Source organism: Apteryx rowi, unplaced genomic scaffold (assembly GCF_003343035.1).
Source record: "Apteryx rowi isolate R43461 unplaced genomic scaffold, aptRow1 scaffold_44, whole genome shotgun sequence".
In the NCBI taxonomy this organism is placed as follows: domain Eukaryota; kingdom Metazoa; phylum Chordata; class Aves; order Apterygiformes; family Apterygidae; genus Apteryx; species Apteryx rowi.
Genome location: NW_020450694.1, coordinates 190,586 through 217,194, shown reverse-complemented (window position 1 = coordinate 217,194; position 26,609 = coordinate 190,586). Strand labels below are relative to the sequence as shown.

The following is a 26,609-nucleotide window of genomic DNA, read 5'->3' as shown; positions in this document are numbered from 1 at the left end:
AAGGGCAGCCGCTCGGGCAGGCTCCGCTCGCCGGGGGCCGGCGGCTACCGCTGCGGCGGGGCGCGCTGGCAGAGGGCTCCGACCCCCGCGTCGTGGGTGCCCGCGCCCACCGCTGCGCGCCCCGAGCGGGCTCCTCCGCGCTCGCCTCCGCGGGCTGCGKCTGACGCAGCGCCCGGGCACTTGCGCGCTCCAGCCCTTTTCCTGGGAAGGGGGCGCAAAACGGGTTACATGGCAGTGAGAAAGTTCCCATTCCCTCTTCTGGTTCCCCTGCCTCCTTCCTGGCTTTCACGCCGCTTTCTCTATTAGATGCCAGAGAAGTGTTGTCCTGGCCTYGTCGCGCCCCGTGTAGACCTCTTGCCCAGTAACTGGCTGCCCCCATATCTTGTGCTGCTCCTCACGTGCCTTCTTCACCCCTTACACACTGGGAAGCCTCTTCTTGTTTTTCTGTATCGAGCCTGGCGGAATTAGAGTAGGGCAGTACAATGTAGATGGGAATATGATAGAAATGAACTGTTCTCCATTGCAGCTTTGATCTCCGACTGCTGCTTACAGAATTAAGTCCTTTAATCCCTTTTTTATTGTGAATTTGTGATGGGTTAGATGCATGTAGTGCATTTCAGCTTCTGGATATGCTTCACAGTCTTATCTGAACTTGATTGAGCTGGTACCTTGTATCTTTAAGTGTATTAAACCTTCCTCACTTGCAAAGGGGAGTGAAAAATGATGTGTTACCGGGAAGGGTTTAAGAATCCCTTAACAATAATGAAGTGAAAGAGCCTGGCTGCTTCGAGCTGGGCATATGTGGAGCTTTTGCTGGTGAAGCAGAGATTGCAGGATTCTGCCTTCTTGCGTTGTGTGTGCCTGTCTTGCTGATGGTGCCGCTGGGTCAGATTCCTCTCCTAGTCTGAAAGGGCTGCTGAGATTAAGATAATTGCAAGAGATCAGAGAACCTCAGAACTAGGTTTAATCATCCACATCACTTCATTCTGGACTGAAGGCTGGGCTGGCAGATCAGAAGTGCTTATGCTCTGCTGCTGGGTTTCTGCTGCGCAGCACTGTTGCTGCTCTCTAATAAGGACCCTGGCTTAGGGGGGTTGCTGGCCATGTAGTGGAAAATTCTTCCACAGAGAGCATCTGTCGGGATGGGCAGTTACTCTCGGTTAAGACCAACCAGCCCAAATCCACCTTGCTCTAATCTAGTGTCTTTATCCCCGCTGTTCAGCATGTGAATGGCTCGTTCAGGAACTGGCCCAACTAGCAGGGCAAACCTTTGGGGCAGAAGGCATCTGGAAGTTGCATTGACCATGTTTGGTATGAAATGCAACTTGGTGTCCCTGGGGAATTGAATGGCCTGCGAGCATCAGATTTCTGCAAAGACGACAAATTTTGAACAGATGTGGTCTGTAAATCCTTATATAGAGCTCGTATGGCCTATTTGTCAGCATCAGCTAAGCCAAGTGAGATGGACTGTATGCTCGTGCTGCAATCCTGAACTACCGAAAAGCCTTATCCAAACAGATTGTTTGGGTTACAGGCTGTTGAGGAGGAGATTGAGGATGACACAGTATTGGGAGAGCTTGGCTGGCACTCCGCCTGTTTTTTTTTTGTTTTTTTTTTTCCTTAGTAGCACTGCCAAAACGTGCAGGGCTGCACAGCGTGGGGCTCTTAGTTCTTCTGTGCGGGAAGGGTGAAGACAGGTAGCTGTTTCTTAACAAGACGGGGATTGTATTTCTTGCGCTTATGTAAGAGCATGGCTTTTGAGAGTGATTCTGCGCTCGAATGTTTCCCCGAGCCTGTACAAACAAAAATGCCTTGGCTCCTTTCCCCCTTGTGTGCCTTTCTGGTGTAGATGGGATTTCTCCACGTGAAGCAATCCTCGATGTGTAAGAGGGTGGGGAGTGTTACTGAAGTGTCGAAGTGTGACGTTTGTGCTTAGCCTGTGGGTGGGTTGTGTTACGACAGCGTAGTAACTTGGTGCGAGAACATCATCTTAATGCAGCGTGGCGGGGGGAGGCTAAAGCTGAAGCCTGAAGTCCTGGGACGGAGAACTTTAGGAGGCAAAGGCTGTGCAGGAGGGGCTCTCGTCTGCTTGCGCTGTGCGAGTACATGGTGCCTCTGAAAGATGCTTTCGGGACCTGCAGATGGGGAAGAGCTGAAAGCCACCAGTTCAGCTAAAACATGGGATCAGTGGGGTTCAGCGAGGATTTGATGCCGGTGATGCCTGAGGTGTGCTGCTGCCTCTGCCTTGCATGGGCAGAGTAGCGTCTTCAAGCCACCCCTGTGCTGGCAGCCTCTAGTTGGCCTCTGGCAGCGCGGGAGGCAAGCAAGAGGAATTTCCACACAGCACAGATATCTTATCTGCCTGCTGCCAGCTTAGGCTGCTCCTGGTGTTAGTCCCAGCTGCAGTGGGGCTGTGACTGGCCTGAGCTCAGCAGGATCTTAGCAGTGTTGTTATGGGCACGGGTGCTGCAGGTTTGACACAGCAGTCCTGCTTTTGTGCCTCGAAGTCAGCGCAGAAAGTCTCCATGCAGCATTGTATCACCCTTCTGCATCCCAGCAGTGGAGGCGAGCAGAAATCCACCCCAGAAGTTGCTGGCTGAGGATTGATCAGGGCGAGGGGGGCGGCTTAGTGCTGTTTGTGGGCTCTGCATGTGTTGGTTTGAAGCAATTGTGCTTGGAGGCCTCGTGATTGGCAAAGCTGGTGTCTTGTTGATGATAGCTGTGTTTGGAAAGTAGTGCAGCATTATTAATGTTAAAACCGGTTTGGCTTGTCCTACTGCCATTGATCCCCGAGGCCTGTTCTTTCTGCTCTTTGCCCAGTTTCTCATCTGTCCCTCCCAGTCAAATCAAGACATTGCTATCTGCATGTTTTACTTTATTTTACCTTCTGGCTTGGCAAGCCCACGGGGCAGCTGAACATGCAGAACAAATCCTAGCTTTTGCTTGGGCCTCCCTAAAAACACAGAAAAACGAACTGTTGCAATGTYGCTTAGCCCTAAAAGAGGGGGAAGGAGCCCGTGGCTTGATAGCCGAGTCCAGAGCTGGCRGTCAGGGGTGAAACCCCCGTAACGTGTGGAAAGAAAGAGCCTGTCTAGCCCCTTGTAACGGGTTGAACTGCATGTGCAGYCCGTGGGGTGGGAGTTCAAAGGTGCAGCCCAGCACTTTGGGCACTCTAGAAAGCGAAGTGCCCCCGCTGGTGAAGTGGTTGCCCCCTGCGCCGTGCTTTGGGCACTGTCAGGGAACCTCCGCTGATGCTCAGCTCTCRGCTCCCATGCTGGAGAGCACTTTCGTGTGGCTCAGAGTGCACTGAATGGCTTATGTAGAAGGGAAATCGGAGCTAAACTTGGTATTTTTCAGACTCTTGATACCAGACTTGTTCACTCTAGGCTGTTAAAAGTTTGTTCTTCCAACATGACCACATTCTTTCCTGCCCCTCCTGCTGTTGTGTCCCAAGGCTCTGGCACGTCCAGGTCCTGCAAAGACCTGTACCCAGCCCAACAGCTGTGGAAAAGTTGTTTGTTTGTTTGTTTTCTGTTTACCTTTTTTCCTCCTCCCCTCCAACCTGTGTTAATGGCTTTACTATTGCCTTGGGCTGTCTGAACAGTTGGGGTGGGGAGACCGTTCACTGCTCCTCTCCAAATGCTTGAAGTGGAGCCTGATGTGACCTTGCCTGGGTATTCTGTAGTGGCTGACTGCCTTCTTGATAGGTTTGTGTCCTACTTCCACCGCAAAGCTGAGGGCTGCTCCCTTGACTTTCACAGCCACAGAGCAGGAGTCTGGCTGGCTGCTCAGGGTGTAAACTTCAGCACAATTCTTGCATTTATTTTTCCTTCCCCTTTATACTTCAGACTCCTGTTGCTGGCGAATACTCTGTTGAAAATGTGCTGACCACTTGAATCCACTTGGCTGGCTGTAAGTTCTCAATAGGTTGTGTCACATTTTGGGCGTATTAAGTTGTTCTCCCTCAAATGGGAGAATTGCTGGGCTTTGCTGTCTTCAAAAGCACCATCTGGACTCTTTTTTTAGTTTGGTATCTGGATAATGACTCTCCCTATAAAGGAAGCACGATCCTGTGATTCTAATGCCTGCAGAATAAGTGACTTCTCTGAAGTTGACTCAAAGATTACTTGATTAAGTTATTGTGGCTCGCTCGTGCCTCAGCATTCCCCTGCTATCACTTCTGCTAGACAAAATGGAGCATCCTTCAAAACACTTCTTTGCTCTTGAGTTAACATTTATGCTCTCCAGACTGCTCCCAGATCCTTACAGCTGCACACTTCCCCTCTCCGCGCAGTACAGCTTGTTCCTTTATGCCCAAACAACAGAAGGGCTGTGCTGCTTTTGCAGCCTCAAACTGGAAGCTGATGTAGTTAAAGCGCTACAGAAGTGGTGTGGACAAGCCGCGTGTATGCCTGACCTCCGGGCTGCTGTCGGAGCATGTGTGGCTGTTTGTCTGAGACGCGGTGGAATGCAAACCCTTTAGATTAAGGATTCAAATGATTTGCGCTAGAATGAGACTGTTGTGATGAGACTGGGCTTGGTGGCTCTGAATAGACAGGGCAGCCTAGTTGAAGAGTTTAACTCGTAATAAGCTACTGCACCAAGAGGCTATAAAAGGTCCTATATTAACCAATGGTTAAGGCTGCGCTCTTGGACTAGTTCAGCCTTCTAGTTTTCTTTGGCCCTGCGCGGGTGCCTGCGTCCTGCTGAACGGCTGTCCGGTGAACGCTGCTGCCCCTGCTCAGGTCTCCGGTGCGTCRCCGTCATCTCCGCTTCTTCCCCGTTGTGCTCTGACTCAAGGTTTCTGGCAGCCGCGCGGCTCAGCAGCTCCCTGCGCTTCTGTAGGAGTTGTCACCATCTGAGTAAGGGCTCTGCAGTGACTCAAACTTCCTTGACACCATTCACAAGGGGGAAGGAACAGGGTGAACGCAGCACTGGTGCTGCTTGGCAGATGGTCTGTGCTGTCCTCAGTAGAGCCAAATATCTTAACTGCTGCCTCTCGTCTAATCTGCCTTGGACTGGGGCTATAAGACTTGGTGGGTGAAAAGCTATTGGTTTCTGACATCTTATTGCTACCAGTAGCTGAGCTGGCGTTGGCAAAAATAGATCAGAAAATGGCCTTGTCTGGAGCAGCAACTAACTTGCTTCAGCAGCTACGTTTGCTGTGTTCTTCAGGCTGATGCAGCTGGAAATGAGTTGCATGGGGGAAAGAAGAAAGAAGCGGTATCATCTAAAGTGACTGAGAACACTCAAAGCAAGCCAAACTGATGGAAAGTCTCAAGGATGAGGTTAAATACTTAGTCCTGAATTTAGACAAAATGTCAGCGTAGGAGGGGGAAGCACACAAGAAATAGCTCTGTCCCTCTCAATTTCTAAAGGCTGCCTGGCACTTCTTGTAAAAGTCTTATTTTTGCTGGAAACGCAGAGCKCAGCCTCTCGTCGGTTTTACCCTTTAGGCTGAGACTCCGCTTATAAAACACTGAGTGGTTCTTGTTAGACAAATTAGTGGAATAACTTAAAAATCAAAGCGGCTAATTAAAATCTGGGTGAGACGCTCCTTGGGCTGGGAAGGAGACTGCTGGGCCCATAATACTGTTACCCAAACAGCCAGTCTCATSTAGCAAAAACAAGGTTTCTTCTTGCTTAAACAAACTGCATTTGCTCGGTGAAAACAGAGCCTTCCTTGGGAAGCCTTTCTGCCCTCTGATGTTTTTCTGGCTCTGTCTTAACTGCTGAGGGGGAAAAGGTGTCTCGCCCACTGTATAACTAAAACCGCGCTAGCTGTCTGCTGTAAAACCCCGAAGACAAAGCCGTGGCCTTGCCTTGTTTACCTTGCTGGGAGGCCAACGCTGCCGCCTGCCCTTTAGCTGCCATTACAGTAAAACTATAGCAATAAAAAGAAGTGTTAACATGCATTCATTACGGCGCCGTAAAAGCGCCTGCCTTGGACTTGCAGCGCAATAGCCCGGATCCCCCAGTTGGCCAGAAATCTCGACGGGTGCCAGGATTTTGGCCGCTGCTGAGGGCGAGGTGCCCGCTCGGAGGGGAGGGCGGCTGGAAGGAGTGCRCCTGGCGAGACGGGACGCTGCTGCGCTGAACTGGTGGAGGGCCGATCCCGGCCGGCGTGGTGCTGGGAAGGGGGCAGAGGCTTCATCTGGGGGCTGGTGTCCCCCTTAAAAACATGGAAGTTCCTAGCTGTCTCTCCCCCTCTTCTCTGACTGGAAACATGGCCCTTCCTGATGTCAAGCTTTTGCTTGGAAGACTCTGTTCCCCAGTGAGATAAATATTTATTGCAGATCCGCAGCGTGCACCGGAGCAGGCTCTGGAGCCAGGATCTTGCAGGAGACTGTTTATGTGAGGGCTGTTCTTGGCGCTAATTCTAAATTTCCTGAGGCTGAGTACGAGGAGCTGGTACTGCATGTTGGTTACTAAATGACTTGCTTGGCCAGCTGAGCGCGGGATTTCCAGAGCCAAGCAAGGAGTAAAGTGGACAGGGAGTGCTGGAAAACTGCTGCCAGTTGCCTACCCCTTTCTCCGGGGGGGAAAAATCAGGGCCTGGAATCGGGAGCTCTTGAAGAGAGGAGAAGCTCCTGGGAGCAGACAGATCTCCCGTAATACAGCTGCTCTATCTGGAGTAGTGCAGACTGGTGTCTGCTTTCTGGGCCTAAGCCAAGGCAGCCTCTGCAAAAGTCAGGAATCTCTCTCTCTCTCTCTCTTTTTTTTTATTTTATTTTATTTTTTATATATTAAAGAAGTTTAGCCTCTGCTGCTGTAGCTAACTAGGAAGACCCCGCCGTTGAAATGTTTGTTCAGATAAATGCTTACACGGGTAGTGCTTGATAGTGGAGTGGCACAGCTATTCCATCTTGAGTGCTTTCCTGCTGATAGCTTCCTCTGCCCCAGGGCTTGCTGGTAGCTTTGCCAGCGGAGCAAAGCTCTAAACGGCATAACTGTGCTGGCAGAACTTAAGAGCATGGGCTAAGCCTAAATCTCTGGGCTACTACTTCTGATTAGATTAAAATGGATTGTGGGAATGGGAGCACTTGTAAGGTGCAGTATTGGGAATCTTGACTGTACAAACAAGCTGAGATTAGCTGCATGGTGAGCGGCTAGGAAAGGCACCGCGCTCCTGCTCGAGCTGCCTTTGAAGTCGGCTGTCTGCCTGCCCTAATCTTGCTAACGCTCTGGCATGAAGGAGACTAAAGATTCCAAAAATGCATGTCACGCGTTTCTTGCCAAGTAGAAATTCTGCTAGTGTGCGTGTCGGGGGAAATACTGGGGTGTAGCTGTATTCCAGGAAAGGGCAGCAAGGGCAGACCTCTCCCAGGGGTGAGGGGGAAACATGATATAATAAATATCCCAAGCCTGAGGTATCAGCATGAGAAGTCATCCTTGATGAAAAGCTGCCTTGCTGGGGCCTCGATATCCCTTTTTCCCTCAGGCAGGGATATGATGGGAGCCCCTTAGCTTAGAGCAGGGCACCTCGGAGTGAGTCATGAGTCTAAAAACTGAATCCCCTTTTTAACCTTGGTTGGATCCTGGCACAACAGATTTGTTCTGCCTCTGAATTCAGCCCTAGGTAGCGAAGGAAACGAAATAGCTCTGACTGGGTTTGTAACTGGTATTGAAATCTCTTCGTGAACCAGGTACGAATTCCTGCGCAGGACTAGAAGAGCCTTTCAGGAGATGGAAGTGGCTCTGTCACAGTTGTTTTCCTACTCAAGTCACATGAGAGCCTGCTTTCCCCTCCTTCAGTGTTCTTCCAAACCCTTATCTTTGCTTGCTTCAGGGCAAGTGATTGACACGCAGCCATCTGCAACTGCCTGCTGAGCGCTAGCTGGCCTGCCTGGAGGGGGGAGAGGTCCTCTCCTGCCCACTCACCGCGGCGTGTGGCTCTGGAGGTCTCTGGAGCTGGGCACTGAGGATTTAGAGCGGCTATTTTGCCACCACTGCTGTAAACAGATCCCAGCATGTGCCTGGCTGGCAGAGGGCTTGATCTTTATGGCTTTGCTCCTGGTTGGTAATCGGGCAAGAGCAGGTAAACACGAGTTCGTTCCTCTGTAATCTATCCGTCTTCCTCCTGTTTGCTTCTGCGGCAGGGCCTGAAAGGCACCAGTGTGCAGCGTGGCCTGAAGAGAGCCTGTAAGCACGCGCACGCCAGCTAAAAGCTAGCTGGAGTTTGACTCTAGCGCACAAGTGCCCGGAAGCCTATTTGGAGCCAGCTCCCCGGCGCTCGCAGAGCCCGGGCGAATCCGTCCCTGCCGCGAGGGAGGCACCCGGCATAGCAGCTCCGTCTCCGGAGCCCCGGATTACGGTGTTGTCGTCGCGGGGATCATGGCTCCGCTGCCATGTGAGCCCCAGGGGAGCCGTTTGCTGTGACGGCGCTTAAAGAATTGCAGCAGGAGCACGGGGGTGGCGGAGTAACGGAGGCTGAGCCTTTGCGTTGGTGCCGGACGTGTGTTACCCTACCGGCCCCTGAGGAGCTGGTGTGAATCCGGTGTGAGCACGTGATCTGCTGAACTTGAGCACACAAGACTGGTTGTGTGGCTGCAGGGAGACAGATACCTGCTTGGACAGGGTTTCTGGGGATGCTTCTCTTAAATGACCTTGAGTGAGTGACACTGTCACCAGCTGCGCAGTTTGTCAGCCTGCATGTTCCTCTCGCCCTGCCTTATTAAACAAGGCCTGACTCCTTGCCTGTATTACCAGGCAATGCTTTCTTATTTAATACAAGGCACAAATGCAAAAGGTGTTGTGCAATGACTTGTCCTGGGGTGCTGGAGATGCAGGGCCAGTCCCGACCGCTGCCAGCCAGGAGCTGCTTGCAAGCCCTGGTCTGTGCTTCTGTCTTTAACTTCCCCTTAGTCCTCGGACGTGGTGGATTTGTCTTGACAGCTCATTGTGATGAGAGTGCACCTGTAGGCAGCAAGGCTGCCTTTGCCCAAAGGCCGCTGTGCCTGCCGTCCTGCTCCAGGACCTCGTGAAAAGCATTGTGGAGCAAAGGCGCGGTAGCATTTCCCCGTGTCTGGAAGCCTCGGGACGAGCCTGTCGTGCGGCAAAGCACACATGCGTGCCTGCAAGCTGATTAACCTCTCTCCTTTGGCACGCAAGCCACTGCAGGCCACGTGTGCTGCGAATTGTGGGACGGATTGACCAGGAACTAGAGGTAAACCGGTACCCCTCAAAACATGGGCGCAAGGAGTTGGCACCAGTGGATTTGTTAACTGTGGCTGATGTGTGAAGGAATTAGGTGTGACCTGGACTGAAATAATGGTATTTGCTTTGCTCTGAGGACAAAAGTGACGTTTGCCCCCTGCTCTGAGCTGGAACGTGGAGGGAGCGGAGGGAAGGGAGTGAAGGGTTGTTTCTGAGGGGAAGAATAGTCCCTTCCCTTGCTAACCTGGCAGGAGTTGCTGCTGCTGGAAGCTCATGTCACTTCTAATAACTTTACTTTTAATGCTTATTGAGATGGGAAGATAGAGCTGTCTTTGCCTGTTATCTGGCTGCGCGCCCCCCTCCCTTGGAGAGGAGCTTTACTGAGCTGCGTGGCTCCGGTCCGAGCCACCGTTTCCAGTGTTACCTGCTTCCTAGGCTTTGCTCGTTTTGAACGGCCGCCTTGACTATGCCTGTGCTTAGAGAGGGTGAGCTCTACTCTTAATTCCTGCCCCCTTGCATGCTTTGCGTAAGCTTGAAAACCTTTCTGGTTTGTGTGCTCCTGTAAGAGCTCGGAGTGAGAACTGTATGGAAATCCCCTGTCCCAGGCCTGCTGCTTTACAGCGTTTCTCTTCTTAGCCGAACTTCTCTCAGCGTGTGCGATGGCACCTAGTTCTCTTATAATTGACGCCTAGGGGTTCGTTTGGCGTGTCAAGCCTTGGCCGGCCCCACGGGCGTTACAGTGGGACTCCCCCAGTGCGAATTCAGCAGTCGGGTGGGCGTTGGGGTGCTCTGGCCGCTTGGGTCCAGCAGCAAAATGTCAGCCCTGAGGCGGGCAGGGAGCTTGCGTGAAGAGCCCTGCGGAGGGGGCCGTGTTTGCCCTCCTGCTGCGCGTCGCATCCCCGCGTTGGAAAGCTGAACTCGGCGCTCCTTGCTCCGTGAGGCGGGGCGGCTTGTGGGAGCGCTCCGGGGCTGAGCCGCGCAGGCAGCCGCTTGCGCTGTCCAGGAGCCCRTTCTTCTCAGGTTGGTCCGGGTGCGCAGGGTGGTGCAGGGACGTGAGGTGGCACCTGCCTGCTGCACCACAGGTCTGGGAAGGATGCTCTGTGTAATATCGTTCCAGCTTGGCCCGTTCTGAACACGGCTCAAAYGAGCACCCAGACCAGTACCCAGCGTAGTCCTGATGGCTGCATGCGAGCACCAAACTGGCCGAATCACACCCCGGTGTCCAGTAAACTCCTTATGGACGGGGATGGGGAAAAGCTCTGTCTGCACACCCTTAGCAGACAGTGCGCACRCCCCCGTGCCTGTTTTTGTGTGGTCATCTCCTTTCAACACAGGGCATTTTCTGTGGATCTCCTTGGCTAGAGACCTAGTCCTGATTGTAGAGCGTTCCTCAGTACACCTGAGGTTCGTGTCATGAATTTATTTGGTAGCCTGAGATCCTGTTCTTAAACCCTGGTAGGGTGAAGTGAAACAAAAACGATCAGTCCAACTGTCCTTTAGTACAGAGCACCTGGCAAAAGCGTTTGCCTGTCCCTGCAGGCTGCAAGGAGTTAACAGGCCTGCACTTCTGCCACTTCTTCCCCTTCTGCCACCTCCCAGCTTGGCCCCGCTCCGTGCTCTTTTGTCTGGGAAAGGTTGACTTTCACCTTGCTCCTGTTTACTCCCAGACTTGTGTACACAGTGCTGGGAAGGGAGACACTGAAGCGAGCGCTTGGTCTCCATTACAGAGTTGTAAACTAGATAAAGGGCTCCCTGCGCTTCGGCTGCCCGAGGCCCCGCAGACCCGACTCCCTTTGCAGCTTGCTTGCTATCAGCTTGCTTCTTTGAAGAAAGAAGCATTTAATGAACTCAAACACTGGTGTGTTTGATCAGAGACAGTGGCCAGCCCTAGAAGCCAATTCCATGTCTGGAAAACTCTGTCCCTTCCCCAAAACATCTTTTTTATTTTTATTTTTATTTATTTTTATTTTTGGTGAAGATATGTGGGCTGGGGCAGTGAGCTGCCTGGATTTACTACTTCCCAGAACTAGCCAGCGTCTGGGGAAATTCACACTGGACAGATTTTGCTTAGTGCCACAGTAAATGTCCCTGCTTCGAGAAGAGGATGGTGGTGAGCTGCCTGTGAGGAAAGGTCCAGGAACATGAGGTGGAGTGGGGCAGGCTAGGGATTGAGCCCGGCAGCCCTGCAAGCTCGTGGCTGGAGTGCGAGGGGGGTGATTTCTGTGCAGTCACTACAGAAGTGCTGCAGGAGCAGAGCAAACCACGTCTGACTTCATGCAGTAGCGCAGCCTCTCTCGGGCTCAAACTTGAGACTTCTGTGCCCAGCTTTTCCGGGAATGACGCTTAGTGCTCATGTGCCTGATGTGCTCGCTGCCTGGCAGGGAATGAGCTTTTATTTTTTGCTGCTGGCAGGCAGGAAAAGCTCCTGCTCTGTCCCCTAGCATGTTGGTTAATCCCCCTTGGTGCTTACTGGGGATAAAATCTGCTTAACATTAGGAAGAAATCCTGGAACTAGACTTCTGCAGAAATGGCAGATTTCTGTGAAGACCGCTCCTGGAGAGGAGCGTATTAATAGTAGGGCTCGACTTCAGCTGCCGGGGCAAGGTGGGGCTGCGCAGCCGTCCGGTCCAGCTCTCCCCAGCAAGTTCCTGGCCTGGCTCCAGCCCTGGGCTAACAGGTGGTAGAAAACAGGCTCCGAGCAGTGCTGATGCCCTTCTCCAGCTGGCAGTTGCCGAAGGTGTTAAGCTGAATGTGGCCAAAGATGACTTGGCAAGAGCTGAATGTTGTTCTGCTGCAGCCTCTTGGCTCTTTCCTTGTGGCCACAGCCCGCCAGCTGAGAGGAAGCGTGGGCACCCTTCCATGGGCCTTTCAAGGGATCCTGCGGACCTGGGTTGTGGGGGAGAGTGGATCTTCCCCCTTGGAAAGGGATGCTGTTTCTGAGCAATTCTCTGGGAAGCTTTTTATGTGGTGCTTAGCAAGCCTTGAGCCTTTGCTTTGTCTCTGAACTGCCCGTGTACCTTCTCGCAGGTGTGTATGCGAGGAATGTGTCTGCTCCAGAGCTGCCCGCCGGATGCCGGCCCTCCGGTGTTAACTCTTCCTGGGCAGAGTGCTCCACCGCTGCCTTTGCCCCCAGCTCCCAGGGGGAGCTTGCTCCCTAGGAGGTCATGTCTCAAAAACTAGAGGATAAATGCTGAGATGCCCAGCAGCCCTCTAGCTTCCCTGTGATTCAGGGAGAAGCTGCTGAATAAATTGGTAAAATGAGGCTCACTGCCCACAAGAAAAACATTCTGTACAGTTTGAGAAGCTCCCGTGGCTTCTAGGAACTCCCCCGTCTTTGCTCAAGAGAATGATGAAGAGTGAGTTCAGGGAACGCTCCCATATAATCTTATTTATGGTTGTGAGTCAGTAATTTCCTTGTTATGTCCCCTGGCTTGTAAACATTGTCTGTCCTGATTTAAATAGGGCTTTCTGATAGCCAAACCTGGTGCATTCCACAGTATGTAGTAATCATCGTGGCTGTCTGCCATGGTTTTGCTCATGCCTGGGCTGATCCGATAAGGCCAGCCTGCTGTCCAGCCACTTGGTGGCCTAAATGCGGGTTTTCTTGAGCCTCCCTCCTTAGGACATTAGCTGGCCATGATTCATAGCAAAGTGCGGAGTGAGCTGGCGCAGGGGTGCGGCTGAGCACAGCACTCTTGCCAGCATTTTTCTGCCCTGGCACAGCAGCCTGACTATACAGATCTGCTGCGGACATGGTCCCTGGCCCCACAGCGTCCTAGCTTGGTGAAGCAGGGCTGCTGGAGCGTGGCCTGTGGCAAACTGGAATCGGTCTCCTCCTGCTCCTTGATGAAACAGCCACAAGCAGTAATGGGAACAGCAACTGCATTCTGGCAGCAGTTTCTGTTGCATGTTTGGTTTTGGCTGGGCTTCAGATGTCTTGAGATGAATTTGCCTTGGAGCAAGTGATCCGTAATGTTAGGAATGCCTAGTTCCAGGCTGGGAGGGGGTTTCTTTCCAGCTGTCCTTCCTCCCCAACCCTCTTCCCATCACCTAGTGCCAGATTCGGGCAGAGTGGAGACACAGGGTCTAGAAGGAGAGCTGGCCTCAGCTCTTCATGCCCTCTAGGCTATTCATTTTGTTGTCCTCCAGCAGAGTTGCTGGGGAAACCAAAGATGCCTGAATAAACTAATGAAAAGCACATGCAGTAGCCACTGTTCCTTATGCAAAATCTGGGATATAAGGAGAAGCATCTTGCTCTGGCCACAAGGCACTTGTTTGTGGCAAAACCAGTATCCTAATAGGTAGGGAAATCTAGACTAGAAGCAGGGCTGGGACCGTGGGAGGAGGAGGCTGACACACACGGCTTGTGGCTGATTGCTAGCTATCACTTGGAAGATCAATAGCTGATATAATTCATCAGCCTGTCTCACTGCTGGGCTGTACAACGGGCCACGCCTGACCGGGCTAGCAGCAAAACTGCTCTGAGCCTTTGGAGCTGCCCCGCATCACCTCGTACTCCGATAAAGCAGCAGGCATCAGGGCTGAGATGGCCAGTCCCGGTTTTAATTGTCTCTACAACACCGTGCTCTTCCACCCTGGTAAAATAGTAATTACTTTCATGGTTAACCTGCACAGCTGAGAGTGCTCCTATACGAACAGAGCTGTGGAATAAAGGTATGTGTTCTCTTGTGCCTGTTTAAGAACAATTTGATAGGTAGATAAACCTTCAGGACTTAAATCAAAGGGCCAGGAAATGGGGGGAGAAAAAACAGGTCTGCATTCCCAGTATTTCCAGGGTGGATGGAGCAGTTCTGGGGACAGCATGGAAGAATTTGGAAACCTAGCCCAGCCCCTGGCAGTAGGACCCATCTGTCTGCATTGCATGTCTGGCCTTAGGGAAGGGGTTAAGTCCCCTACCAAGCAGATGACTTCATGGCTCTGGAATTAGAAGTAGCCAGAGCTACTGGAATCTGTGGGTTTGTGTTGGGCAACCTGTGAGCTCAGATCTGTGGTACCCTCACGAGGGCTGGCCTGAGGGTTACAGGGTTTGGAGAAATGGTTGTGGGGTGTTGCATAATCTTGGTAAGGGCAGGAGGTGTGGTCCTGTGGCTCCTCAAAGGCCCAAGTGCAAATGAGTTCTGGTGAATAAATTGCCATCATGGCAAAACAGCTGGCTCTTCTGGCCTTGCTTCTTTGCGAGCTCAGCAGAGTGCCTTTCCTGTGCTGCTGTTTTGCTAACGTGCGTCTGACCCCAGTATCATGGACTTCATTTTCAAGCTACAGACTTGTTTGTTTACATGAGTTTCAGGAGGTGAAGCAGGGGAAGTTCTTCCTTCAGGCAAATCAATACTGATAGCAAATGTTCTTGAACGTCATACTATATTGCAGTGCAATTCAGTTGAACTGACAGACTGGTTTTTAACCCTTGGGTGATAAAGTAGGTTTGTTCTCAGTACAGGAAGCAACAAATTGCCTTGACCTGAAGTTCCAGTGCTATGCAATAATCTGATCTTTCCTGCTATAAGTGACAGGCTCATTCTCTGGGTATAGCAAGTCCTTCCAAATCCGCCTTTATGACAGTCTGTAGGTGTTGCTCTTCCAAAGGCTTTTGCTACAAACTCCTGACCAAGATCCTGTTGTGATGGTTTCACCCCATGATTGCTGAAGTGAACCGCTTGAATCTGCTGCCCTCAGGAAATTCCCTTCCCGGACAGGATCCCGTTTCTGTTCTGAGAAATTTTAGGGGAATTCAGCTATTTCCAGGCCAATGAAGATAATGCTCTAGGCAGAGGGGAAATTCAGCATTTAATGTTCTCGTGTTGAGAATGATGTGCTCAGCACAGTGTCTGAACTCCTGACCTTTTGTGAAACTGTCTTGAGTAGTTGCTTGTTAACACTTCTCCCCCACATTTTCAGGTGAGGGAAACTGAGACCATGGATGCCAGATGGTTTGACTACCCTGCCTCTGGAGACTTGCCAGATGATGAAGACATTGGTGAATTCAAGCCTCACTTAACTTCTGATGGGTTGGATGGATACGAGGCATCTGGTTCTGGAGGTAAGGGGGGAAAATGGCTCTCCCTCAGTTCGTGCTGCACAAAACTTCCCAGCGCCAGCAGTTACGAATGATGGATTAAGGGCACAGCCAGAGCTCCAATGGGAACTACAGTGTGTCAGGCGAAGGTGAGGAAGCCATGTAGATCCTAGGCACTTGCAGAGGAGAACAGTGAGAGTGGTTGTACCATGATGTTGAATCACTCAGTGAGGACAGATGGAGTCAAGCCAAGCTCATCTTACTGCATCTTACTCATCATTTTAATGCAAGTGAAAAGGCATTGCACTGGCTGGATCTTTTTCCTGTTGAACTCCAAAAAACTTCTGAGAGACTTGAAAAAAATAAGTTCTAAACTTGAGGCAGTGTTAAAAGTCTTAAAGTTAGTGTTGTAGCTGAGGCCAAATAAGGCAAAGGACTAACTGATGTTCAAGTGAACTCTGTGACGTGCAAAGCTCCCTGCCCAAACCTGTTTCAGCAGTTCCATGTCCCCTTTATGTGAAGATTTGTCCTCTAAAGGAAAAGAAGTGCTGAAATTAGTACCTGGCATGTTCGGGCAGATCTGGTAGCTAGAGGGTTAGCAAACCAGCCTTCAGGGATGGGTGGTAGGAGCATTGCCCTCCACTGACATTAGCTTAGCATGCTATACCAGACCTGCTTTGCAGAGCAGCTCCTGATAATCTGCAGCAGGGGCCAATGGATATGGCTGAATATCTCTCCCATGGAAGAATTGTTGGTCTTGAGATTACATCTCGTGGTCTTGTGCAATCGAAGTCATTAAGTGGTGAAAGTACTAGTAGATAACGGGGAACTGTAGTCAGGATAGAACAAGAGTCCTAGTTTGATTGCAGGTGCTGGTATTGCTGGAAGCATCAGAGTTCTGGAAGGATGGCCTGTAATTAAAGGGAAATTGTCCTCTTTTTTTTTTTTTTCCTCTCTGCAGACTACACAGACTCTGAAGATGCCATGTCTTCAACCACCATGGATAGTCCTGTGGTAGGTATTGCCTTTGCCTTTCTTAAACAGCGCATAGCCACCCTGACCTGTCTTTGAAGCTTTCTGAATAGCCTTCTCCCTGCAAGACGTGGCTTCAAGATGAAGCCTGCACTATCTATGTGTGCAAGAACAGTGTACTCATAATGCACTAAGCAAACTTTCTTTCCCCTGCACACCCTCCTGCTTTCAATTGTAGGTAGGCTGGGTGCTGCTTACTGACGGGTGTGGCTTGTCTATACTCTTTAGATAGCTGACAACTATATCCCTGGAGATACGGAGAGAAAGATAGAAGGTGAGAACAAAAACACGATGGTGGACAATGAAATTATTCCAGACAAAGCCTCAGCTGTCGAAGAGAACCTGTCCAACAAGATCTCCATGGCAAGCACAGCCAACAGCAGCATCTTTGAAAGAACAGAAGTGCTTACAGGTAATACTCCACCTTGTCCTTGAACTCTAGTGATAAATAGTTAATGCTGTAAATCAAAAGGGCTTGTATTCTTCTCTCTTTCTTTGGGGGCCAGTTTCCTTCTGACAAGGGGAGTGAGATGCATTACCTCTGTGACTGCCTGTAGCAGGGTCACTTCTACCTTCCGGTCCTTAAATGGCAAAGAAGCACGCTGCTTGAATTGGTGGGGTGAGGGATCAACTTGTTTTTGAGCCGGCCATCTGGCTGTTGGCTTAAGCAAGTCCTGTGACAGCTCCTGTGCTGCTCTGCACCTAGCCTACCTCAACTGGAGACTTATCTAGCCACAAGTCAATGACATCATGAACTTTTAAATCAAATACAGGCATTTTTCCTTTTCCTGCTGCCCAAGTCTTGCCTTTTCCGAGCAAGCACCTTGCTTGCCAGGAAACAAATGACTCCTATAAGGGTTTGAGCACCTTGTCAACTGACATGAATCTAAGTAGCTCTGTGTAGAGCAAAACCAAGTGACTGGCTACCCCTCAGCACTTGGGACAGATCTTTCCCAATGGAAACTTCATCAAGTGCTTAGTCTAATGTTCCTAGTGCAAACCTCAGCCGTTTTGCCAATGCGCAGCCATTCTTGCAACTGGATGACTGACTGGAAGAGTGGCTTTTGAAGCCAGCTAGAAAAGAAAAGCCAATTTAGTGCAATGTATAGGTGTCACAGCAAAAGATAAACTTGATCCAAGCGTTGTGGCCATCTCAGTGTATGAGGAGAAGAGGTTTTTTTTTTTTTGCTTTGGGGGAGATATTGCTGTTTAATTGGAGCATAGAGTCCCCACAGTGTGCTTGCACAGCTGGTTAACAAAGGGTTCAAATCGTTTTCCTGGAGTTGATACTTAATCCGTGCTCTTTTTCGCAGCTCTCATTGCAGGAGGGGCGGTGGGCCTCCTGTTCGCTGTCTTCCTGATCCTCCTCTTAGTCTATCGTATGAAGAAAAAGGATGAAGGCAGTTACGATCTTGGGAAGAAACCAATCTACAAGAAAGCCCCTACAAATGAATTCTATGCTTAAAGCTCAACAGCACCTTGTGCCCATCAAGAGACAAACAGACTGTATGGAAGCAGTGTGCCCTCAGATGAGACATGCTGAACAAATGTTCTTTTTGGATTGAATTTCAAAGCAACTTTGAGGAGAAAAAACTTTCTACATGACCCTTCCCATCCTGCTCAGCTATCAAGGGCCCAATGAAATACAAAGAGTCTGAAAAAAAAAMCAGTGTATTTTTTCTAAAGCTAGTGTAAAAATAATAAAAATGCCAAATTTTCTGCTTGGTTTGGTAGAGGGTATATAAACACAAAACAGACTGTATGGAAGCAAACACCATGTGTTTGCATCCAGTATGCAGTGCTCAGATTGGCTTCTTCTATAGAAGATGGCTTTTTGTTTTATAAACCTTGCTAATAGACGTCTTGCAGCAGGCTGTTGATGTGAAGCATTTTTGTGGAGAACTATTTATGAATCTCTTACACTACAGATAATGTTGCCCTATCAGGGAGTATAGGGCCCTTAGGGCTCAAAATCCCTGAATGCCATAAAGGGCCTGTGGGAATATTTTCCCCAGGAGACTTCTGTCTCTTCCTGTTGGCCCCAGGCAAGGGTCACTAGTCCGTGAAATCAGGACAGTCCGTTTTGTTTGGCTGTGACAACACCCTTTCCTTGCCTTCGGTCTCTTAGCTTTTTAGGATTGTTTGTAGGATTTTTATAACAAAATTTTAAAGAAAATAGCCTAATGTTTATATAAAGTTTGTAGAAATTGTTTTGAAATAAAAAAAAAATCTACTTTTTTAATTTCCTCAGATTTATTTTTTCAATCCCTTTGTGTTTCCTTTGGCTGGGTATTTCTCTAGATACGTGTTTTATATGATTCATTTCTGAACTGAAGCAGCGCTAGCTACAGTGTATTACAGGTTTCTTTAGTTCTTTCGCAGCTACTGTAGAGGATAAAGATATTTTTGGTTTTCCCATAATTATTTTTGGATTTGATTTTTTTTTCTTTTTTTTTTAATAGAATTATTTATAGTTTCTGAAATGGCTGCTCTTCTCATTGGGTAACTTTTATCCTTTTTATGTAAAACACTAATATAATGAGTCTCTGTGGAAACTATTTAAGCTTTATTCTGTGAATTTTAATTATAAATTCAAGGCAATAACTCCTAGAATTAATCTGTATGCAAAATTGGATTCATAATATGATTGAAGTAGGGAAAAGACAAGAGTATTTTTAGTCTGTAATATATTATAATCAGTCCTATAGAGCTATATATTTTACTGAAAATACAGTTAAGAGTGAAAAGGCTGGAGTTAATTCTTCAGCAGCCTTACCGTGTGTGAGAGGTTTGATCTAGCTTGTGCCGTTGTTTGTCCGGTGTCTTGTCTAGAGTGCAAGCGGTCTTGTGCCAGTGAAGGCAGCTGGGTCCTGGCTCGTGGCCACCGAGCCCTGGGGGCCTGTAGCGCCCCAGCCGGGGCCCGAGGCAGTGCTATTCGGCTCGCTGCTGTGCCCTGGAAGCAGGCTGCAGTAGGTGACGTGTCAGATCCGCTCCTCTGGTGGAGCTCAGGCCCCCGTCTTCTTTCTGGGGTTGCTTCATCCCTTTGAAGCAAGTGCTGGCAGCTTGCAGCAYGGAGGAGGGAAAACTCTGTCTTGGGGAATGCCTGAACTGCGGAGTCCCCTGTGGTGCTGCGCTGAGACCCTGCCTCTTGCAGAAGGCTGGCTTTTGTAGCTGGAAGTCCGCCTGGGTGGTATCTCCCATGCGGGAACTCCGAGCTTTCGCACACTGCTAGCTCTGAACCTCCTGCAGCGGGCCTTTAACGTGTCATGTTATTAGCTCCTACCTCTGTTGAGAGTTAGACCAATTCCCCAAAATGCTCCTAGAGTGAAGGGTAACGTGCGTGTCCTAGGTCTCTGTTTCAGGAAAGAGTTACAGAACTATTTTGTGCAAGTCTTGTCCTATTGCAGTTGCTAGTGTGTTAGGACACAAGCTGGGTGTGAGGTCTTCAATTTGAGTGATCTTGTAGGCAGTACAAAACCAGAGGGTTGTGAAGATTGTTTAAAAGAACCTCAGCAACTCCTCAGGCCTTCTTACAGAGACTGTGTTGTAGGCTTGGGGACCAAATTTTTAGAGGCAATAGAACAAAGAAATTCTGGTGCTGTCAGTTCTCGGCTCATGAAGTGGGGATATCAGGGGAGTGATGTACTGGGTCATCAGTGCAAGGGGACTTGTCCCAAGGCTCTTCCTCCAGGTTGACTCCCTTACTTGCTTCCAGTRCAAGCTTGTTCCTGGAAGCTACAGGCTCTGGGACACTGTTTTTTTTTTTTTTTTAAAAAAAAAAAGCTGTTCAGAGTTCACTATAGGCTGGGAGAACTTTTACTGCCTATGGTCAGCACTACCAGGAAGGCCGGAGCAGTGTCTGCGTCTCTGGATGTTTAGATTCTCTTGTGTAATTGCTCTTGGGGATTTTCCACTGTTACCAATTTATATTTTTGCTCAAATAAACTGGTTCTTTCTAAAATTGGCTTTTTTGACTCTTTCTGATCTGAGATTACCTTTGGGACCTGGGTAACAAGGAGCCCATGTTTTTGTAACTTCTTGGCTTACCAAAGGGGAAGGCATGCTGGGAACTGGCTTGGTGGTGGCTTGCGGCTCAAAGGGGCTTTGTCAGCTGCTTCCAAGCTATCTTTGGTGTCTGACACACAAATGGCTTCTGTAGGACCAGCATCACCTGGTTTCTAGAGCTACCCAGTACTGAAGCTCTTCCAGGTAAGTAAAGCAGATCCAGCATGGCACTGGGAGGTGAGTCCATCCCTTCTCTGCTGCTCTGTTGATTAGGTTTGTGGTGGGACTTTGAGAGCATTGTCCCCATGCAGCCAGAAGGGACAGAGGGAGGTAGAGATGGGCTTGTGCATATCTCCTGATGCCAACAGCATGTCCCCATGCCCTCAGACATAAGGGAGCTATGTGTATGGAGTCTTGCTTGACCAAGTTTCAAACCAACCCTGCTTAACTGATACCAGCCTTCAAGCGGGGGCAGAGCTGTTCCAGCTCCCCAGGGATCAGCTGCCCTGGGAGCAAGGCTGCAGGTGACTTCCTGCCACTCCAAACTAAAGCAGCTCTGCCGTAAGCAAGACATGGGGGAGCAGCAGCTTCTTCCAGGGTGTGTGGCTCTGAGCCCCTCTGCTCTGATGGCTCGGCACCCTYGAGGGAGGGGACTAATCTCTGTCCACTGGGCACAAGGGAGAGGGAGGGCTGCATGCCGCTCACTTGGAGAAGTGCTGAGTCTCCTCAGAAGTGCTGTATTTAAATGGATTATCGTGCTTGAGAAAGTCTAATTCCCTTTTCTCTAGTGGGAACTCTGACTATGGGTGCTTAGGATTATTGGAGATGGAGGAAACAAACCCAAACTTGTACACAGGGACTCCCTTCAGGGTGAGGGAGTAGCAAATACCTTTTCTGCTCCTTGTCCTGATCCATGGCAGCTGTGCTCTCGGAGCTCACCCAAGCAATCTGCTTCTGGTTCTGAGTAATGTAGCAGCCGAGCTCTCTCGAGTTGCTGTTTGTGTCGGTAAATCAGTCATGTATGCTCAAGTTCATGTGCCTCACTATGGTTGTGACAGGTTCTTGGACTTGCTTCTTGGAAAAAAGTATGTTTGTTGTGAGTTTTTGTTTCTTTGTTTTGTGTTTTGCTTTGTTTTTTGGCCTGGGCTTCATCTCTTAACTGCAAGAATTGCATGTACTTTCCCAAAACACCCTCAGCGCAAAAGCCTTGTTTTTGCACAGCAATCTGGATGGTACTCTGCAGATCCCAGGAGCACAGGCCTGGCTGCCTTCCCGCGCTCGCAGGATGTCGGTTCCTGGGACGAGATTTGTAGTTATTGCCCTTCAGTCAGCCTTCCTGCTCTCCAGGATTGCCGTGTGGCCATGCTGGCTGTATCTGGTGTTAGCTGAAGGGCAACTCATACTAACACCTTGCAGAGCCTTGCTCTTCAGCTCTGATCCATGAGATGTCACTTGGTTGTTTTTCCTCCTAGCGCTGCTCTGGTTTTAAAAGCAAAACCCAGAGGTCCTGCTTTGCCTGGCTTGAAAATAGCTTAAACCCTCCTGGGTACTGATGTCGTTGAGACACGTGGCCCCAGGAGGCCACGAGCTGGAGGAGTTGGGAAGTGTAACGTTACTGATCCCGGTTACTTAGTGGTTTTCAGGGGGGGTTGAGGTGGAGTTTACAGGCATGTAACCAAAGCTGGCCCACGTGTTTCCCAGGGCGAGGCGCRGAGCTGGGTACGTGCCGTGCTGCGTGCCGGGCCAGGCCTGTTGCCAAGCCCGCAAGAGGGGTGTGGAGATGGGTCGCCGGGAAGGTCTGTGTCCGGGCCACCGGAAAAGATGTGCGACCGTGTTGGTGGAAGGAGTCTGTTTACTGGGAGGGGAAGTCGCGTCCCTGAGCCACGTTGGTAGCTGGAAGCTCATCTGAGCTCATCTGCTGCCCTGCTGGGCTGGAGCGCGTTGGCTGCGTTTTGTGCTCGCTCGGGGTCAGTCCAGGCGCTGCCCTTTGCGGACCTGGGTCTGTCCCCAGCGAGGTGCCCAGGGCCCTGCTCCTTCTCCATCGTGCTCAGGCACCCACCTCTTGGGCAGGGCTCCCCAGGGTCCACGCTGGGACCGTGGCCCAGAGGACTGGAGTTCAGCAGCGGATGTTTTCTGGAGTGGTGAGACGGCRTTTGTGTATGTGCTCCCTGGCCTGTTGACAGACCCTGTGTTGCCTGTGTCTTTAGACCCTGTTTAGGGGTCTGGCAATGCCACCCTTAGAAACACCTCAGCGTGAAGCATCTTGCCCTGGYTGCTCTCCGAGACTGGCGGATCCGCAGCTCTGCTTCGGAAAGCCTGCTCCTGCCGGAGGTAGATGTGAGCTGGGAAGCTGGGATGGGGGGCTGGATGTGGGGCCTGGGTCCGTTGCATTTTGGGTCTGACCCTGGTTCCCTCATAAGAGCTGGCCCGGGAGGAGAGCGAGGGCGAACCCGAGAGACCCTGAGCCCGGAGAAAAGCCCCAGCAGGGCGGCTGGGGGCGGGAGGCGCGTTTGCAGGTGGGTGCCAGGCAGGAGGGGTGGGCTGCCGTGCACAGGGCTCCGGCGGTCCCAGCTGCGCGCCGCAGACCGCGGGGGCACCAGCGCATCCCGGCGCAGCTCTCCAAGGCCCTTTTCCTCCCCGCTCGCTTGGTGTCTGCTGCCATCTCCTGGGCAAACCCCTCCTGGCAGGCCCAGCACCCCGCAGCCKCCTCGCCCGGCCCGAGCGGGCGCTCGCCCCGTCGCCCTCCTGCCTGCACCGTTGCCCTCGGCCTCCGCTGCCCGCTGCCCGCCGGCGCCGCGGTCCCGGGGCGCAGCTCCCGCGGCGAGGGCGCAGCGCCGGGCCGTGCCGGGCCGTGCCGGGCCGTGCCAGGGCGGTTCGAGGCAGGCTGCCGCCTCGCTCCCTCGCAGCCGCCACCGGCTGGGTTATTCCTTGGCGTCGCTGCTCATCACGGGCCTGCGTGGAGGCGGCAGGCAGGCGGGGAGCGGCCGGGACACCCCACCTGCAATGGGAGTTACGCAGCAAGCAGCGACCTCGGACGCAGCACTGGTAATTGCAATCGCGTTAATGCTGTTACGAAACCCCAGCAGCTGGTAAGGGATTTTTTTTTTATTTTTTTGGTCAGTGCTGCGTGTTACAAGAACCTCAGTCTGGATAAAGCCTTTGAGCCCTGGACAGAAATGAGGGAAAGGAAACAGCTTTTCATCTGGAGGTGCAATGAGCTCCTCAATATTGAAGAGGGAGGGAGATCTTAGGCTGCTCCCCAGCTTTGGTGCCTGCGTTTATGTTCATTATGGGAAGGATCCAGGGAAGAGGAATAACCATTAGCAGAGCTTTACCTGGGCAAAGAAGCTCATGGGCCTCGCTCCCCCCAGTCAGGGGCACATGGTGAAAGGGGGGAGGCCAGGGAGCACACATAGCCCGAGGTGCTCAGCCTTCACAAGCAGGGGCCGAGCAAGGAGCCAACCCCAGCAGGATGAAGACCTTGCTTTTCCCACACACGAATGCAGGCTGCATATTTCACAACTCGGGGCTCTGTCCCAAGAGTTTGAGGTCAATGCTGAGCCAGGAAGAGGGATTAACTGAATGGGAAGGGCTGCTCCTTCCCTATAGGACCTATCTGACCCAGCACTTTGAGCATTCACTCTAGTTTTGTATCTCTGAGATGGTCAGAGCACACTCGTACAGCGACCCATGCTGCGAGAGCCCCGCTGGACTCGGGGCATCGCTGTCCGGCCCGGATGCCCGGGGGATGGGCCCTTCCTTCCCCTCTGCCCGGTGGAGCAGAGGGTGCCGCAGGTCCCGCATCCCCACGCAGAGACGCCTCCATGCCCTGAGGGAGCAGCCGCGTTCGACAAGGCTGCGAGCAGCCCTGGCAGTGAACCCGCGAGCGGTGAGGTCCAGCGGCRGCTCCAAGGTGGGAGGGTGGGAAAGTGTCCGGGCTGCGAGCTGGTGCTCCGGGGAGAAGCAGGAGTGGGTTTCACACTGGGCTGCCTTGTTCGAGGGAAACACCCAGAAGGGGCAGGGACTTCTCCTGCTGGCTTGTTAAAATATCAGTGGCTTGGGAAAAGTGTGGGTGGAAAAAGCTTTAAAGATGCATCTGTACTGAGATCACGCTGAGTTTTAGTGTTGGGTTACCTCCTTGGAAGCAAGTCTGATCAATTCAGGGAGAATAAGCAGAGCTTGACCTCAGGGGAGCAACCTGGGGAGGCAACGCCTGCGTGTCCGTCACAATCCCATGAGCTCCCGCCTTGTCCTCAAAGCGCTACCGGGCTGGGGATGCTCGGTCTCGCGTGGTGCTAGTGCCAGGGCTGCACAAGGGTGCCGGAGCGGGTGCAGGCGGGGGATGGACGTAGCCGGGCGGCTGCGAGTGCTGGTGATGGATGAGCCGCTGCGGGGTGGTGGTGCCGACCTGACCAACGGCCCTGTAGGTTGCGGAAGGCCTCACCGTGGCCAGGCTCCGCTGGGAGCAGCCTGTGGGCGGGAGATGGGAGGGAAATGAGGTCCCACTGCAGGGGACCTGGCGAGGTGCGTCGTGGCAGCCAGCCCACCCCGGTGCTTTGAATCACGGCTGCTTTAGGAGCTRTGGAGCACGCCGGAAAATCTGTCCGTGGCTGTGCAAAGCGTGATGGGGCCAGAGGCACCTTCCTCTGCAGCCCTGCAGGGCCTGGGCCGCCCTCCCGCTGCCCCCCAGCCCCCGGCCTGACAGAGCGGGACCACGCACCCTTTGGGAGAGCGTTTGAGATCCCTGGCGGAAGCCCCCCACATCCATCTAGACGTACTCAGGAGACCGGTTTTGCAGTGACGACCAGTCTGGTCCGTGGGAGGAACCGCTGGGTGCCATCCTGCGCAGGGCGCGTGCTTGCACACCCATCCTGTCTCTCACCAGCCACCACCGGCTGCAGGGGCCGGAGGGGTGCTGGCCTCACTGGTGGGTGCCCCGGGGCCAGCCGCTGCTCTGTGCCGCTGTGTCTGCCGCTCGGGCGGCCAGCGGCAAGCCCGGACCTGCGAGGGCTGAGCCCGGCGCTGCCGAGGATGTGCTGGAGCCAGCCAGGCCCCCGGCAGGCGCRGGGCGGCCGGACGCGTGGAGGTGCTGAGCACCTGGCCGTGCTGACCCCGACCAGCGGGACCGGGTGACTGGGGTGTGGGGGGCGGCTGAGCCCGGGCACTGCTCTGCGTGGCGGGCACGGCCGGGTGCACGGGCGCCGCGCGGCTGTCGGGCTTGTTGCAGGTTTCTCTTGCTAGTCCGTCCTTAGCAAAGGTGATCCGAGGCCTTTCTCCTTAGATTTTTCCTGGGCTCACTAGGAAACTGGAGCACCAGGGCCAATTTTGCCCTGGGTAGGCATCGAACGCTATCGACATGGATCCATSTCRAYGYGGAGCRGCAGCGATGCCTGTTGAATTCCACACCTATCGATAGGGTTYGATATCGATATCAATCCCTATCGATAGGGCCCAAAACCGCTCCTCTCGACAGGCGTGCACAGCCTTTGCTCTGGGGCCGATGCTGCTCTCGGGAGGCATCGCTGCCTATCGACATTGACCGTTTTTGATAGCGGCAGGCCTCGATGAGTRTTGATTTCCATCCGTATTGCTYGGGCACGRCATCCACAGCTAGCCATGCCCCTCGGTATGCATCGCTCCCTCTCGATCTCGAGAGGCACCGAGGCCCGTCCCTTTCCATACCTACTCCTAGGGATTGATRGCACTAGGTCTCCGTAGGTATCGGTAGCTGAAGATATGGATCCCTGCCGAGCGCCATCGATACCTCTTGCTCTCGACAGGCATCTGTGGCTTTCGCTCTCGTGCGTTCATGTGCATCCTCCAGCAGGGCTGGCCTAAACGCAGAGCGAGAGTTTGTGGCTGTGCGTGTCTGAAGGTAGCCGGCAGGAGGCAGCGCGATGGGCAGGCTGCCCCTGGCCCCTTATCCCTGGCCCGTTATCCCCGGTGCAGGCGGAAAGGCGCCCGGGCAGCACCGGCCTCCCCTCCCGGGGGAGAAGCCGCGGCGGAGCCTCGTGCCCGGGGCCTTGCTTTGGAGAGAAACGGTGCGGCGAGGTGAGCGCTCTGCCGCTCCTCTTGGGGAGGGGGCAGCTCGAGAGCGAGCAGCGAAGAACCTCGCACCCAGCTGCACCCCCCAGGCCCGGTTTGCTGCCGGGAAGCCGTCTGCYGCAGCTGCAGGTCCGATTCTCTTCCGCACCCCTGGGCCCTGCCCTCGGAGCGGGAGGCGGGCTCGGGAYGCTCTCCCAACGTTGACATTGCCGAGGGGAAAGGCCTGGTTTCGAGCCACCGGCGAGCGCCTGCGCGGGGGGAACAAGGACCCTGCTGTTCGCCCAAGTGCCGCGACCGCTCTCGCGAGCATCTGGCGCGGAGCTGTCGGCACGTTCCT

General features: G+C 52.5%; 1 protein-coding gene across 3 annotated transcripts in view; it reads left to right on the top strand.

The window, feature by feature from the left end:
- The window catches only part of SDC4 (syndecan 4), a 24,957-nt gene extending 7,016 nt beyond the window's left edge, over positions 1-17,941 (top strand). For 2 of the 3 annotated variants that reach the window (XM_026076816.1, XM_026076815.1), the window contains exons 2-5: positions 15,073-15,214; positions 16,152-16,204; positions 16,451-16,634; positions 17,536-17,941. In XM_026076816.1, coding sequence (XP_025932601.1) covers positions 15,091-15,214; positions 16,152-16,204; positions 16,451-16,634; positions 17,536-17,687 — 513 coding nt within the window. In that variant the 5' untranslated portion in view covers positions 15,073-15,090 and the 3' untranslated portion in view covers positions 17,688-17,941. Of the gene's footprint in view, positions 1-7,842; positions 8,039-15,072; positions 15,215-16,151; positions 16,205-16,450; positions 16,635-17,535 lie in introns of those variants that run through there. The other variant, XM_026076817.1, reaches the window with a different exon arrangement.
- The last annotated feature ends 8,668 nt before the right edge of the window (positions 17,942-26,609 follow it).